Source organism: Actinia tenebrosa, unplaced genomic scaffold (genome assembly GCF_029948245.1).
Source record: "Actinia tenebrosa isolate PJP-AT-01 unplaced genomic scaffold, QUT_ActTen_1.0 PGA_scaffold15__27_contigs__length_11533743, whole genome shotgun sequence".
NCBI lineage: Eukaryota > Metazoa > Cnidaria > Anthozoa > Actiniaria > Actiniidae > Actinia > Actinia tenebrosa.
In genome coordinates, this window is record NW_028292575.1 from 9,913,486 (window position 1) to 9,928,078 (window position 14,593).

Here is a 14,593-nt window from a genome sequence, read left to right on the forward strand (position 1 = left end):
AGTCTTCGCAGCAATTGAGGGAAACATTTGAATGCTGCGCCTTACATGAAGACAATTTAAATTCCAACAAGACGTTGAGACAATGAGCCTTTGATAGTTTTAGAATCGTTTTCAGTGCGCATGCGATTTTATCCCGAATTTCTCACCTGCTTTTGTCGAAACCTTTTATTCTTAGTTAAACAAAAGAAGTTGGAAACTTGGGATAAAAGCGCATGCGCACTGAAACGATTCTTAAACTCTGGAATGCCTTATGGAGAGGGTGTTGGGGCAGTGAACTTCACATACCAAGGTAAGTACTTCATATATTCATTCCTACCCCTTGCACCGAGCGCTAATCGCGAGTATTCTTCGATTGCACGTTACGTCATCGCGGCCATGTTGGTGCCATTTAACAAAAGATTTCTCATTAGCATCCATTGTTAACGGTACCACAATGACCGCCATGTTTTTGTCTTTAAACTCTCTTGGGAATGCTTGCAACCCATCAAAATGACACACTGCCTGGTAGACAGTGCTATAGACCAGCATTTTATTTACAATCATGTGGGCTGATAACTACTAACTTTATCAATTTGAACTTTATTATTAACACTAATACATATTTTATTACTATTTTATCAATTTGAACTTTAACATATTGAACACGCTTTCCAACTGCACATTGTTATGCTTCTTATAAGGCACTGAGTATGTTATGTTATTTTGAAACTTAATTGGCTTCCCACTTATAGAGCTCTTATTCTGCAAGCTTATTTTCGTTCTTTATTACTTTAGAAAACTCATTAATAATTCATGAAGAAAACACAATAGAAATCATGACCATGAAGGAGGTTTTATATCTGATATAGATTCGTCTTCATTTGCATAAACTTTAACTTGGGTTTTCTCTATCAAACTTGGTTCATTTCGTAAAGAATTCTGTACAATATGAGAACATACATCATGAGTTTTCTAAGCCGTTCAATAAACTCGCAAATCGTGTTTTATCGGGTCTAAAACCACTCGGCCACGCCTCGTGTTTTATACCCGATAAAACACTCTTGCTCGTTTATTAAACAGTACTGTACTTAATGCTAAAAATTGTAGAAAAAATGTTCTAAGCATTTCAATTTTTCCCTTTCATTTCGTAGAAATTTTGCTGGGCTTTCAATAATTATTATAATAATCAATGATGATGAATGTTTTGAAAAAAGTTCTTAGTATGTTTGTTGCATGTGGTGTGACATACCAATTCTTACGAGCCGCTATATTCATTATTATATTAAGATATTGTTATTTTATACATATATATCAGTTTTATTTTTAATAACTGTTAACTATTTATAATGCCTATCTGACAATGGTTAAGGGAATTAAATCTAACTGTCGATTATGTTTGTTGCTTTGAGGATGGGGAGGGATCATTGAAATTTATGAAAATGGCCCTAAAAGGTTCCTAAGTTTTGTCAAGGTAGGTGTGGCAATGAATTATTTTTACTCCTAAAAAGTACCAAAAATAACATAAACCCATTTCTCTAAAAAATCAGATGATAAATAAACATCCTGAATTTTAATTATCAATTAATTAATAATTGAATAATTAATAATTTTTATTAATCTGTCAAACACCGTAAGAGGTAAGAATAGCACAACTGTCGTTACTGGGAACCTGCCTGCACTGCTTCTGCGCATAAATAACCGACATCCGGGCCTTTATTACAATCCAAGATGGCGCTCAGAAGTGTTGTAGTTTCGCAAAGATCTAGTAGGTAGGAACAGATATTTGAAGAAATTGAAAATGGTTGAGCCAGACGAAAACTACGTGAAATCCATGCTTAGCATGGGGTTTGCAGATGCAGCTCTCATACGCAGAGCTCTAGTTATCGCTAAAAATGATCTGAATATGGCCGTGGGTCTGTTGACGGATGACTCTGGAAACATGGAATTATATGAAGATACAGAAATGAGGGATACTGAAACCCACCATGGATCTGATGAGGGAGAGATGGACATTCCTAATCTAGATGATGATAAAGTAACGGACGAGGGTGATGTCTTCGAAGAATCCTCTGCCGAACCACCGCCATCTTATGACGAAGTCGTCAATGCCAACGCAAGTGCAGGGGAAACAGAAACGAAAGAAAACTCGAATTCTGCACCAATGGAGTTTCCAACTACACATTTATATGAGCTAGAAGGGAGAGTTTTTGGAGAAAGCTGGTCTATTCCTTTCAAAAAAGAAGAATCCCTTGGAAAATGTCTCATAAGTTCGACAAGGTTGGCACAAGAAGGTGAGCAAAACTGGGTAAAAAAGTACAGCGTTCCAATTCTATTTCATCTGCTATCTACCTGGACAAAAGTATTACGAGCCCAATATGACTTTTAACTTAACACTGTTTCAACTGTATTAACTTGTGTTATAATATATATTTTAGTAAATGAAGTCTTTTGTTTTAGTATCTTGAGAGCCTAAAATGCTAATGTTTCCCCAAAAAGTACTTCTTCAATTTTAGCCATATTGCAAAGTTAACAATAGCTTTTTCTTTGCTGTCTTCAGTAATACAGCACCCAGGAAGTGACAAATTTGAAAGTTGTCAAGGGAAGCACATGCCCTGTGCAAGTGCTTCTCAAAACCTCATTGTTGCTGTGAGCAATCATACACCCTTCTCATAATGGCTGACAAGTGCACAAAAACGAGGTCACCCAGTCATTATTTCACAATAAAAGATATAAAATTACATTAAATGACTTTAAAGAAGAAACGTATAAAAAATGACCTTCGTTTTGATCTGAATAATAGCGCTAACAGCCTTTATTTTGAATAAGCAGCTTGGCTCAACCTTGCAAGATGACTGGGTGACCTCGTTTCTGTGCGTTCATCAGCCATAATGAGAAGGGTGTATTGAATTCCCTATATGCTAGATGGTTGAAAAAATCTTGATTTGTGACTTTTGATGACACTGATTTCCCAAGCATGCAGTACTCAGCAGGATTAGCTACTCTTAATCAACATTTCTGTTTGACAGACTGTTTATTTATCTGTTGAAGGAAGCAAGTCATGTATAAACATACATGTCAAACTCAAATTTATGTATTGTTTCAACAATTTATTCACTATTATTATTATTTATCTCATGAACAATTTATTGACATTTTACGGGGAAAGCAAAGCTATTTTAATAGCCTTTTCAACCAAAATATTTTGATTTTGTAACGATTCCTTGCATGATTCCAACAAAATGATTTAATATATAATTTTCAAAGCAAATAAAGTAAAAAAAACCCCTTAGGAATGAGTTGAGTCAATTTTACAGTAAAACCATAACTTCTTTAGAAGCCAAAGCACTGTTGTGTGATATTGTTTACAGACCTAACTTCAGAAACCTTTAGACACATTTTAGAAAATCTAAGAGAACTTCATAATTGATAAACAGTAGTAAAAAATAAGAACTTTTTATCTGATTTTTAAAAGTACTACTACAGTATTTGCAGCTCCATCAACTGGTAACCCCTTTTTTGGTTCATTTTTAAATGCAATGGTAATTGTATATTAATGACCTCTGCCACCCAAATCCCACTACCTCCCTAGTGAAATATTAACAGTCCCTAACCCTAACACTAAAGTTATAAAGCAACACTCATGCAAAGATCAATTTATTCTGGTTTAATATATTGTTAAAATGTCCATTTAACTGTACATGAATAGGATTAGCCGAAGCTGATGAAAATTGCAAGCGCTTTATGGATAGAGCTTTACCAGAGTGCTTTAAGAAGGTATGTATGTCCTTATCTAGCTGGTAATTCAATCTGATACTTTGTCATGAAAAAAAAAGCCTTTCATCTTATAGACTAATATATTTGACAATTATTAGCTGTTAACATCACAAGCAGTACATCAATGGGGATCACATGTTCAAGATGGAATATATGACATGCTTTGTCTATTAGTTGACTTGATAGCACAAAGGTTAAAGTACACTCCTCCACCTTATGGCTTGTTACAAGTTTTAACTCAGGTATGTATATTTAATTTTTTTTGGATTATTTGTATAATTATTATACTTTAAATAAATAACTTTTAAACTTTAGTTATTGACATTGTTTTTGACATTACCAATGTTCTACTTTTAAATTTGTGACAAGCCAGCTTCTTGTCATGGCTAGTACAGAGTCAGTATGTAGTTTGAGAGGTTCTGGGTTATACTGTAGTTGGTGTAGCAACAGTATGTTGCCTGGGAGGTCATGGTTATAGTTGATGTAGCTAGAGTATGTTGTCTGGGAGGTCATGGTTATACGTAGTTGATGTAGCTAGAGTATGTTGTCTGGGAGGTCATGGTTAAAGTTGGTGTAGCTAGAGTACAGTACCGCCTGAAATCATTGAGGCATAAGACGCGTCCGTCGCGCGTTCAGTGCACGCGGTAAAAACGCAAATAAGCCGCGTCCTGACCTAGAATTGACCGCGATTTAACCGCGGTTGCCGAAAAAACGCGTCCCATACAGTATCATACTGTACAAAGCGCTGTTTGGTTATACAGTATTCCTACTGGTTTGGCATTCAACGAAATATTTTTTATGGCCCGAGTTCGAGTTTTTTAAAAGTTCCATTTAGGAATCGAGTTCGAGTTTGTACCAACCAGTACAGGAGTCGATTTTTTTTGTGTGTAGAATTTCTTTGGAATTAATTGTTTCATCAATCGAAAATGAGCTAACTGTGTTTAAATGTGGTCATATGCGATTCTCTTGCCCTTTTGTACTGTATCTTGTGGGGAGCGTTTCTACCTCGATTTTGATCCAGTTGGAATGGTTAATCTATCCAAAAGTTCCAACTATTTTATAAAATAATAGTATTTTATGCTTTCGTGCTTTATTTCAAGGTAATAGAGTAACATTGGACGAAAAAACGAAATTACATTAGATGTTTTAGAGCCCGACATAGATAATTGATTACAGTGTAACGCTACATGTATGACGTTTATCTTGTCGCATACTTTTATGCACGGGCGTTTGTATGTTTTAGATCTCTCAAACATTCTTCGTCCTGCAATTTCCTAAGGCAACTTTTATTTATACTTCTACATTCACAACAGAATTCGTTACTTCGATTCACTCTTGGGCTACTCGAAAGCATAAAATTCACAATCGTGGTGAATGTAGTATTATTTTTAGACTCTTCAGGTCACGAACGGTCTGGGGCTTCGTATTCTGTGTATAAAATCGGAGAATTATTAGGGTCCGCTGCTTTGCATTTTAAATATTATGAGGACTCGTTAGTTGCGAGTAACCGATTTGAATTTGGTTTTTCACTGCCGCCAGTCAAAAAAAGGAACCGGCAGCGACTAATAGAGAGACAAAAAAAAAGAATTCCAGCTTGCAGGGCTCGATGCAGCTCGCAACAACCGAGTCCGCGTGTAAATTGCATGTTCGCCGGCCATGGATTCATTTGCTGGAAAAAGATGCGTTCTAAAAGCTTCGACTTTGTATTTTGAAATAAAAACAAGAATTAAGAATAGGTTTGATCTTAATAATTTGCTTCAAACTCTGATAAATTATTTGGAGACTGAACTTTCCTCTAGCAAAATACATATATTTGAAGGTTTAAATTGATGCGGTTAGGCCTCCTCACAGCGATAATAATTTGAGGTCAGTTTATTTATAACTACAGTACATGTAGTTATAGAAGTTTATGGACGAACTTCCAAGTATTTCCGACATTTCAATTTCGAAAATATTCGAAAGTTTCAAACTTCCATATTAATAGACTATCTGACTAAATGTACGTACATTCGGTCGATGATTATGCTACGTTTTTCAGAAAATGCTGCTCATTTGATTAAAAAGTGATGTCTAGTTTTTGGGGCACTTTCACTGCAAATGTACTCGACACATGTACTGTAAATGCTACATGTACGTTCTATAAACCGCAGTAAGAACGAAAGAGCGTATTGACCGCGTCCATTCCGCGTACAGTTTGCGTTCACCGCACGCGGTAAAGACGCGAAACAAACGCGTTCGCATGCTGCAATGATTTCAGGTGGTACTGTATGTTGTCTGGGAGGTCATGGTTATAGTTGATGTAGCTAGAGTATGTTGTCTGGGAGGTCATAGTTATAGTTGATGTAGCTAGAGTATGTTGTCTGGGAGGTCATGGTTATAGTTGATGTAGCTAGAGTATGTTGTCTGGGAGGTCATGGTTATAGTTGGTGTAGCTAGAGTATGTTGTCTGGGAGGTCATGGTTATAGTCGATGTAGCTAGAGTATGTTGTCTAGGAGGTCATGGTTATAGTTGATGTAGCTAGAGTATGTTGTCTGGGAGGTCATGGTTATAGTTGATGTAGCTAGAGTATGTTGTCTAGGAGGTCATGGTTATAGTTGATGTAGCTAGAGTATGTTGTCTGGGAGGTCATGGTTATAGTTGATGTAGCTAGAGTATGTTGTCTAGGAGGTCATGGTTATAGTTGATGTAGCTAGAGTATGTTGTCTAGGAGGTCATGGTTATAGTCGATGTAGCTAGAGTATGTTGTCTGGGAGGTCATGGTTATATAGTTGGTGTAGCTAGAGTATGTATGATACTCATAGAGTATGATAGTAAAAAATTAAAATAAATCACTAATTTACATATAGAATTTTTCTTTTATTTGTTCCTAGGCATTTGACCCAGATAGTGAGTTTCAATTCAAAAACAGAACAAGGCCATGGGACAAAGTTTATTTTGAAGACGTATTTGGTATAGACAAGTGCTATGCTATTAGCCCCCAAAACTCATATTATTCTACTGATAAGGTGAAAATGATACTACAGTAATAAAAAATCTATTTATATAAGTGATGCTAATACTACTGTATATATATAGAAAGACAAACACTGAAGGGAAAACCAAACATTCACACAAGTTCATAGCATAGACAAAACATAAATGTTTTCAAGACATTGTGCTTCAAACCGAAAAAAAACCTCATATATAATTCTTAGATGTCTATTCAAAATTCAATAACAAACAAAATGTTGGATTGATTACAGACACAAAACCATAGATATTACAACATTCATGGATAATTTCTGGAACTACGCATTCCAGAGTTATCCAGATTTGATGTGATGGATGTTGCAACATTAACCAATGGCAATTTAGCATCCAAATACTGTATGTTTAAAGGCAAAAACCAAGGAACTTTAGAACCTCCTTTCCCTTGTATCCCCATTTTCCCTCTTCAACTTCTCCACATCACCCACCCTATTCCTCATCCCTTTTGGGCTACTACCGAGGCTAGCATTAACAAATAGTTGTGTTTTATTTCAAGATTTAAGTAAGATCACTATCACAAAGTGATCTAGATAATTCAAACAATAGGATATTTATACAGTTACAAATTAAAGCAAATACAGAAAGGATAGTAGCACTTTTATTTATAATTTTTTTCATTTTAGGATCCATATGGATGGCTAGTAAACATCATTAACAGAGTAAGTAATCTAGGTATACTGTAATCCCAACACAAATAATGTTTAGGTAGCATTTAGAATGGTCTTGTATACATTTATTTCACTTTTATGTATTTTTGATAATTTACAATGACTAGGCATAAAGCCAAGTTCTACTTTGTTACCTAACACTTTGATAATGCCCTATGAGTCACGTAACATTAACAGGGTGGTTATTTTTTGGGGCTCTATCTTTGTTTATTCTATAAGTAGGTAACATGTGCATTTACAACCCATAGTATTAACTAAGGTAATTTATATCATTGCAATAGATATAATTCAATCTTGCATGTAATTGAAATATATAGTTTTACATTGTAAATATTACATTGTTAAATATAAGTAATATTAGTCATAGAGGATAAATGCTAAAAGTGTACAATCTAAATAGTACTAACTACTGCTTAATTTAATAGTGCTATTAAATGCTAAATACTGTAGTATAAAGTATACTAATGCTTGTAATTTCTGTAATATATACAGTATGAGTAGCCGTGTTGTATCAGATATAGTTTGCATATAGTTTGTATATCGGATACAACACGGACATGAAAAATGTAGTTTGCTTGTCAAATGTCTAGGTTAGTTCCTTTGTGTTTCACTAAAACTTTCAAAATTAAAGTGAATCTGGCCAAGAAAATCCAACCTAAAGTTTATGCAAATGAACACAATTTTGTATCAGATTTACAACACTCTTCACAGTCATGATTTCTGTTGTGTTTTCCTCATGAATTATTAATGAGTTTGACAAAGAGTGTATACCATAAGTCTGTGGGAACATTCAGTTGCAAATTTGTACAAATTAGTAAAAAGGTTTGTAGTCTATGATCTATTTACCTTACTAGTTTGTGCAATTTCTTACAAAAGTTTTTCAGTTATATAAGGTGTGCACTCTATAACCTTTTTCTTATATTTTTTATGTGTGTATCAGGGCTCCTATTGATATTAGAGGAATACAGCCACTGACTGCAGTATTCTGGGTCTTCCCCTTTACTTAATTGAAGGCGTTTATCTATAGTTATAACCTAACCCTAACTAAATTATTTGTCCAGTTTGCTGAAAAAGGTGGTTTTGAGGAAATACGCAAACTTATAGAATCAGAAGAGAGTGTCACAGCACCTGTAAGTAAATATGGCATACCCTACATATGGCAAGATTAATATGATGTTAATTTACACATTCAACATAATCCCTCAGTTGACTCTTCTAATAGGTAAAATATGAGTAACAGCACCCCAGATGCCCTGTTGTTGAATGTAGATGGTGGTTCCACTGAATTCCAGTGATTCCACTATCACCACTTTTTGGACCATTGTGTAGCCAAAAAGAAAAAAATATAGAGAGATATTACCTTAGGATTGACTTCTGTTAGGTGATTGATGGTTCAACTACCTTGTTCATGCCTGTAACACAAAGCTTACAATGAAAATGTTTGTTGTAACATACATGTATGGTATTGTAACTCTTGCTAAGTTACAGATACAATATGATTTTATGATGGTTTTCTGATTGGCTTACGATTGGGGAGTTTGTAATCCAGGCGTGATCTCTTAAAGAGAGAAGGGATGTCTGAAATCTGTTGTATTAAAAAAATCTTTAATAGAGTTCATTTCAATTGAACAACATTCTTAATGCAACAATCGTAATCAAGCCTTGACAGAAATGCAAATTTGCTACTGGGGTGTAGGCTTGTAATTAGCGGGACAGGGTGGTGGGAGGGTGGCTTATTACTGGGATTCCGTGGTACTCTATACTGTAAATATCTTTGCCTACTCTTACTACTCTTAACTTTTTTCTACTTGTCAAGGCCATGATATGGCCAGTCAAGGCTGTCCAATGGTGGACATCTAAGTCAACTGACTAACATGTTGTTATTAGTGCATTGTTTCATGCTCACCATTAAGAGAGCAATCTAACAGTTGACAAACAACCACAAATTAATGGTAAACGAAGGGCTGTGTAGACAAATGTCGGACGCTCAGTATTAATTTTGTAAATAAATAAAATAAATTTAATTTATTACCATATATTCAATATGTTGTTTTAGATGTTGGCATCATTATTAAAACCTCTTGGTGTATGTGCTTCCTACTTGAATGTTCAAGTCATTTCTGTAAGTTTTATTTTGATTGAAGTTATTTTGTTGAATTATGAGGTTGATTAGTATCAGTCATGGTAGATGGTTTATTCACATGAGATAAGTGTAGACCCAAGCCTACATATACAGTACATCTAGTTGTTAAATATCTTAACTATATTAGTATCTTCAAGAACTGAATTGACACATAACTTATTAAAGAAAAAGATAATGTTCTTAACATCTCACAAGCTGATTTATCATTGAAATATTTAAATAGGTTGTGTTCAGCAATGTTTTTGAAAAAAACATAGCATATATACAAGAACTTAGTGATGAAGATATGAAGCAAAAGGTAAGTGCTGATGATATTCTGTATTCTGCTGATTTATGGGAATAAGTCAGAATGTATTAATATTTTCCCTTCTTGTCTTATTAGGAAGTAGGAAAAGTGTTTGACTTGCTTACAACTCTTAAGTTATTGGGAATGAGACTTTGGCATAAAGAAGTACCAGGAGTTGATGAATTAAGACTTGAAGTAGCACTAAAAATGCTAAAAACACCTCACTTTAATGCCAAAATGAATTCATTGAAAGAGGTAAGTGGAATAATAAATCTCTCTCTTTTATTTATTAATTAAAATTCACTTCTGTTAAAAATACTAAAACAATTATTTGCCTCAATCTCAGTGAATATCAGGAATATTTACCTTGCCACTCGAAGATTTGCTTCTTGGTAAATATTCCCCAAAATTCACTTTGCCTTCCTTGAATAATTGTAAATTATTACAATTATTAATTCTTTCTAGAAATATATCGTTGCAAATCCTAAACTGTATTCTTGTCCTTTTGATTTATCAAGGTTTGTAAGCTTATTGATGATTGTGAAAGGCATAAATCCAGTAAAGTGAGCATTCCACAAGAAACACTATTTGATTGGTTGCTGGAAAACAAGGTTCTTTCTGTTGCCTTTGAAAGTAAGTTATTTGGTTGCGATATAATGAAAAGGCTTGCATAATCATGCTTAAAGTAGCTGTTACCTTGCTAATACTCATTTACCCTGTGCTTTGCATATTTTCCCAGGTAATCTACACCAGTCTCAGTATTGTGATAGATTGAAGGTTCTTGTTGAATTCCTTGGCACTAGACTATCATTGGATGAACTGACAATTATTTGGAAAATGCAGGTTAGTGTCAATCTCTACTAAACTGACACTAATACTTTCTTAAGAGTTCAAAGCTAATACCAGGTCAAGTCAGTTAGTGACTCAACAAGATTGCTTAGATCTTATTAACCAAGCGGGAGGTCTGTACGGGATAATCTTGACCGAGGTCTATACCCGACCGAGGTCAAGATTATCCCGGGCAGACCGACCAAGCTCAGTTGATAAGAGTTTTATTATATGACCACTTTTCATTGAAAAGGACAAAATGTTTTCGCCGTAAGATTAATATGCGATCGGACTGGTTAATACCGGATAATCTAGACCAGTCCCCGATGCGATCTATCCAATCAGATTTCTCTATTTGCTAGTGTCCAGGCTCTAAGATTCATGGTCATAAAATAAAATAGAATTATAAACCAGTACAACTCTATATCTATTTAGCATATTTAACTTATGTACTTCCTAAGAACGTGCACGCTCATTGGTTAATTGGAGGTGAGTATTGTATTCATTGACATTCACCTCTGAATCTCAGAATATTAAGTCGGCAACAAAATGGCATCTGTCAGCAATTGTTTTGCTACAATTTCCAATGAGAAAGTTGAAAAAATGAAAGTAAATGCCATTCCTATCAATGCTAAAAAGGCAACAAAGTATGGCCTAAACGTTTTGCTAAAAGTTTTGCTAAAAGTTTTGCTAAAAGTTTTGCGTGAATTTTTCACGCAAACTAAAAGTTTCTGTTTGTTTGTTTTTATTGAATTATTGTATATAAAAATAAGTTACTCTGTACACAAGTTGGTATATGCTAAAACAATTATTTGCCTCAGGCTCAGTGAATATCAAGGAATATTTACCTTGTTTCTTGTGTCTCGTGTCTCCCCGATATTCACTTTGCCTTCGGTGAATAATTGCAAAATATTCCTTTGAGATTTAGTTTGTTTTTACCATTTTATTCCTGGAGGTTTTGGGGGGAAAATTGTTTGTTTTGATTATGTACCTCTGGTCTAGCACATGTAACCAAGTAATGGATCAAATACAGTTGGGAGACAGGAAAGATGCATGATCTCAAATGGAAAAACATTATTTCCAAGTAGAATTGGTCCTTTAGTGACAATCATCCAATTGCAAAATGTCAAAAGAGTCCTGATAATAAAACTTATTAAACCTAATGGTCATTTTTTTTTTTTTTTTTTTTTTTTTTCCACTTTTGTTGATAGTTTGGCAAGCACCCAACAGAAGTAGACAATATTCATAACATATTAGCTACTGCTGCTGTTAGATTTAACACCAATCAGTTGGATCATTTGTTCATACTTATTCAACAGGTAATAAGATGTCATTAACCAATAGTTTTAACCTAAATTCCATTTCAATCATTTGATGTGGGAAAAGGTTTGTTAGCCACTGGCTATTAAGTGTAGTTTTACATAAAAGTTTAAATAAAAGTGTTCATTCATTCATTCATTCATACATATTGTAAAAGTATTTGACTTTTTAGGCTTGTAAATACATTTTCATGTTATTTACATGGCTGGCTGACACAGTCGTTTGGATCTTACAATGGCTGCATACTATAGAAAATTGAAACTACTGGGCATGCTCTGACTTAGCTGGCCCTGACTTTGACCAGTCCAGAAGTTGTTTCAGGAAAGCAATAGAATTTGAAAATTAATAAAATATCACACATTCAATTCATTTCACATAACTAAATGAAAAATAACTAATCATTTTTTTTTTTCTGGAATGTTAGAGTTGGGGAACTGAAAGTGACAAAATGAAGGAGAAGCTACTAGGACTCATTGGACGCATTGGCAAGGAAGCTCGAGTTGGGAAGATAACAACAAAAGTGCTAGATTTGTTGTGGAGTTTAGCTCACCTTCCTTCTCTGACAATGGATATGGTTGAGCAGGCTCTAAAATCTCACATTGACATACTGAGTGACTCATTTACTGTCAAAGAACAGATCAAAAAGAATTATGCTGTTAAATGTATCGAAGATATCAAGAAAGGAGTGTGGGTAGTACCTGCTATTAGACAATTGCTCAAGATTACAAGGGGAATGATCAAACAACAGTACAATAAGCATGACAAGGTACATTATTTTGTAAAATGATGATGATAATTAATAATAATCATTGACATTACTTGCCTTAATTTGACAGGGCATTCTTCCAGAGCTCAACAAAACATATGATTTGGTCAAGCTTACTACAAATAGCTTAGTACACTGCCATCAGTTGTCTGTATCTACTGCAGTACCGTCAAGAGTAGATGAAGATACTCTCCTTGATGGACGCTATACGCACTATGATTCACTCTACATTCATCTTAAATTTTTGGGGTTTGTGCTACAAGAGGCTGATCTGTACCTGCCATGGAGTAGAGCAAAAGACTTGTGGGATGTATTAGTATCTAGCCCTGATTGCTGCGAATTTGATAAAGAGGTAGATGACAGTATATTATTTGCTGTTGATTCTTTACATAAAAACTTGTTGACAAGCAGACACATACCAATATTATCATCATGATGATTCCCATCTTTGGAAGTATGCATAAGAATTGGAATTGAGGGCTTGTTTTAAGCACAAATCTTAAAAGTAAGAAGAAGTTGAAGGAATATAAGGACCTTTTTTTAAGCTTACTAAAATTCTATGCTTATTACCCTCTGTTTGTCACATACATCTATTTCTAAAAATGTTGTGTCATTCCAAGTTGGAAAGAAATTACATAGTTATTACATATAGTAAATTAAAAAAATAAAGGGTTGATCAAGGGAGCATGCTGGATATCTTCACATTTAACTTCATGTTCTTGATGTAAATAATAAGAATCCCAAGTTATTTCATCTATTATTGGATCTTGGAATGACCTTTCTACTGTCACCTATTGCCTGTTGCCTTTAACTGCAGCTACAACCTTTTTAGTAGGTAAAAGTTTACATTATGTAAACATCATCAGGGTGGAAGGCTTTATTTTACCATATAATTTATGGGCTTATGCAGTTATCAGGCAGATAGTAAGATGAGATCTACTCTTTCTTTCTTTCCCTCTTCCTCTCTCTCACTCTCTTTCTTCCCATCTCTCTTTCTCTTTCTTAATGCAAATAATTACTAGATGCAGAATAGTATTTGTTTACTTTATTATTTTATTATTTTATTTTTATCATTTTACTCAATAGAAATCTTTATTTTAATCTATCATTCTAGACTGCCTTTGAATGGTTTACTAAAGGACTCTGTGACTTAGAGCCTGACACCCAATCACAGATTTTCAATAGTAAAGTTCTAAAACTTGATCCAAGTAAACTTACAATGAAAGGTAAATATTAATTACCACGATTCATAGTAATTTTAGTTAGATTAGGTAACTCTGGCTTATTGTTTCTAAACGAATTGCACCAATCTCAAAGGTCTATGCGATTTGTCTGGTAAAATAAGCCTGAGTCAACTAATCTGATTGAATTATAACAATATAAAGTACACATTAAAAGCGTGGGTGTTAATTTAATAACAGAAAAATAATTAATAAGTAATATAATATGTTACATAGGGGCACCGCAACATTTAAACTTGAATAAATAAAGAAGTAAATACTTAAGATATATTAATGATTATGGTATAGACGGTAACCGAACATGACACCCCCAGTATAAACCATGACACCACCAGCCATGACGCCACCATGTAAACCATGATGCCCCCAGTCTGTACTACCATGATGCCCCCAGTCCGTACTACCATGAAGCCCCCAGTATAAACCATGACGCCCCCAGCCATGATGCCCCCACATAAGCCATGACGCCCCAGTCTGAACTACCATGACACCCTCAGTCTGTACTACTATGACACTCTCAGTACAGACAACTAATAATTATGATTATATTAAATGATTAT

The 14,593-nt window shown here is 34.5% G+C and overlaps 1 protein-coding gene across 1 annotated transcript in view; it reads left to right on the forward strand.

The window, feature by feature from the left end:
• Positions 1-1,680: 1,680 nt before the first annotated feature.
• The window catches only part of LOC116308738 (ubiquitin carboxyl-terminal hydrolase 24), a 31,709-nt gene continuing 18,796 nt past the window's right edge, over positions 1,681-14,593 (forward strand). Inside the window, exons 1-15 of the mRNA XM_031719218.2 lie at positions 1,681-2,270; positions 3,686-3,753; positions 3,852-3,995; positions 6,625-6,759; positions 7,405-7,440; positions 8,511-8,579; positions 9,506-9,571; positions 9,816-9,890; positions 9,975-10,133; positions 10,397-10,511; positions 10,618-10,721; positions 11,918-12,025; positions 12,451-12,792; positions 12,863-13,144; positions 13,907-14,018. Of these exons, the coding sequence (XP_031575078.2) occupies positions 1,778-2,270; positions 3,686-3,753; positions 3,852-3,995; positions 6,625-6,759; positions 7,405-7,440; positions 8,511-8,579; positions 9,506-9,571; positions 9,816-9,890; positions 9,975-10,133; positions 10,397-10,511; positions 10,618-10,721; positions 11,918-12,025; positions 12,451-12,792; positions 12,863-13,144; positions 13,907-14,018 (2,308 nt within the window). The 5' untranslated portion in view covers positions 1,681-1,777. The remainder of the gene's footprint in view (positions 2,271-3,685; positions 3,754-3,851; positions 3,996-6,624; positions 6,760-7,404; positions 7,441-8,510; positions 8,580-9,505; positions 9,572-9,815; positions 9,891-9,974; positions 10,134-10,396; positions 10,512-10,617; positions 10,722-11,917; positions 12,026-12,450; positions 12,793-12,862; positions 13,145-13,906; positions 14,019-14,593) is intronic.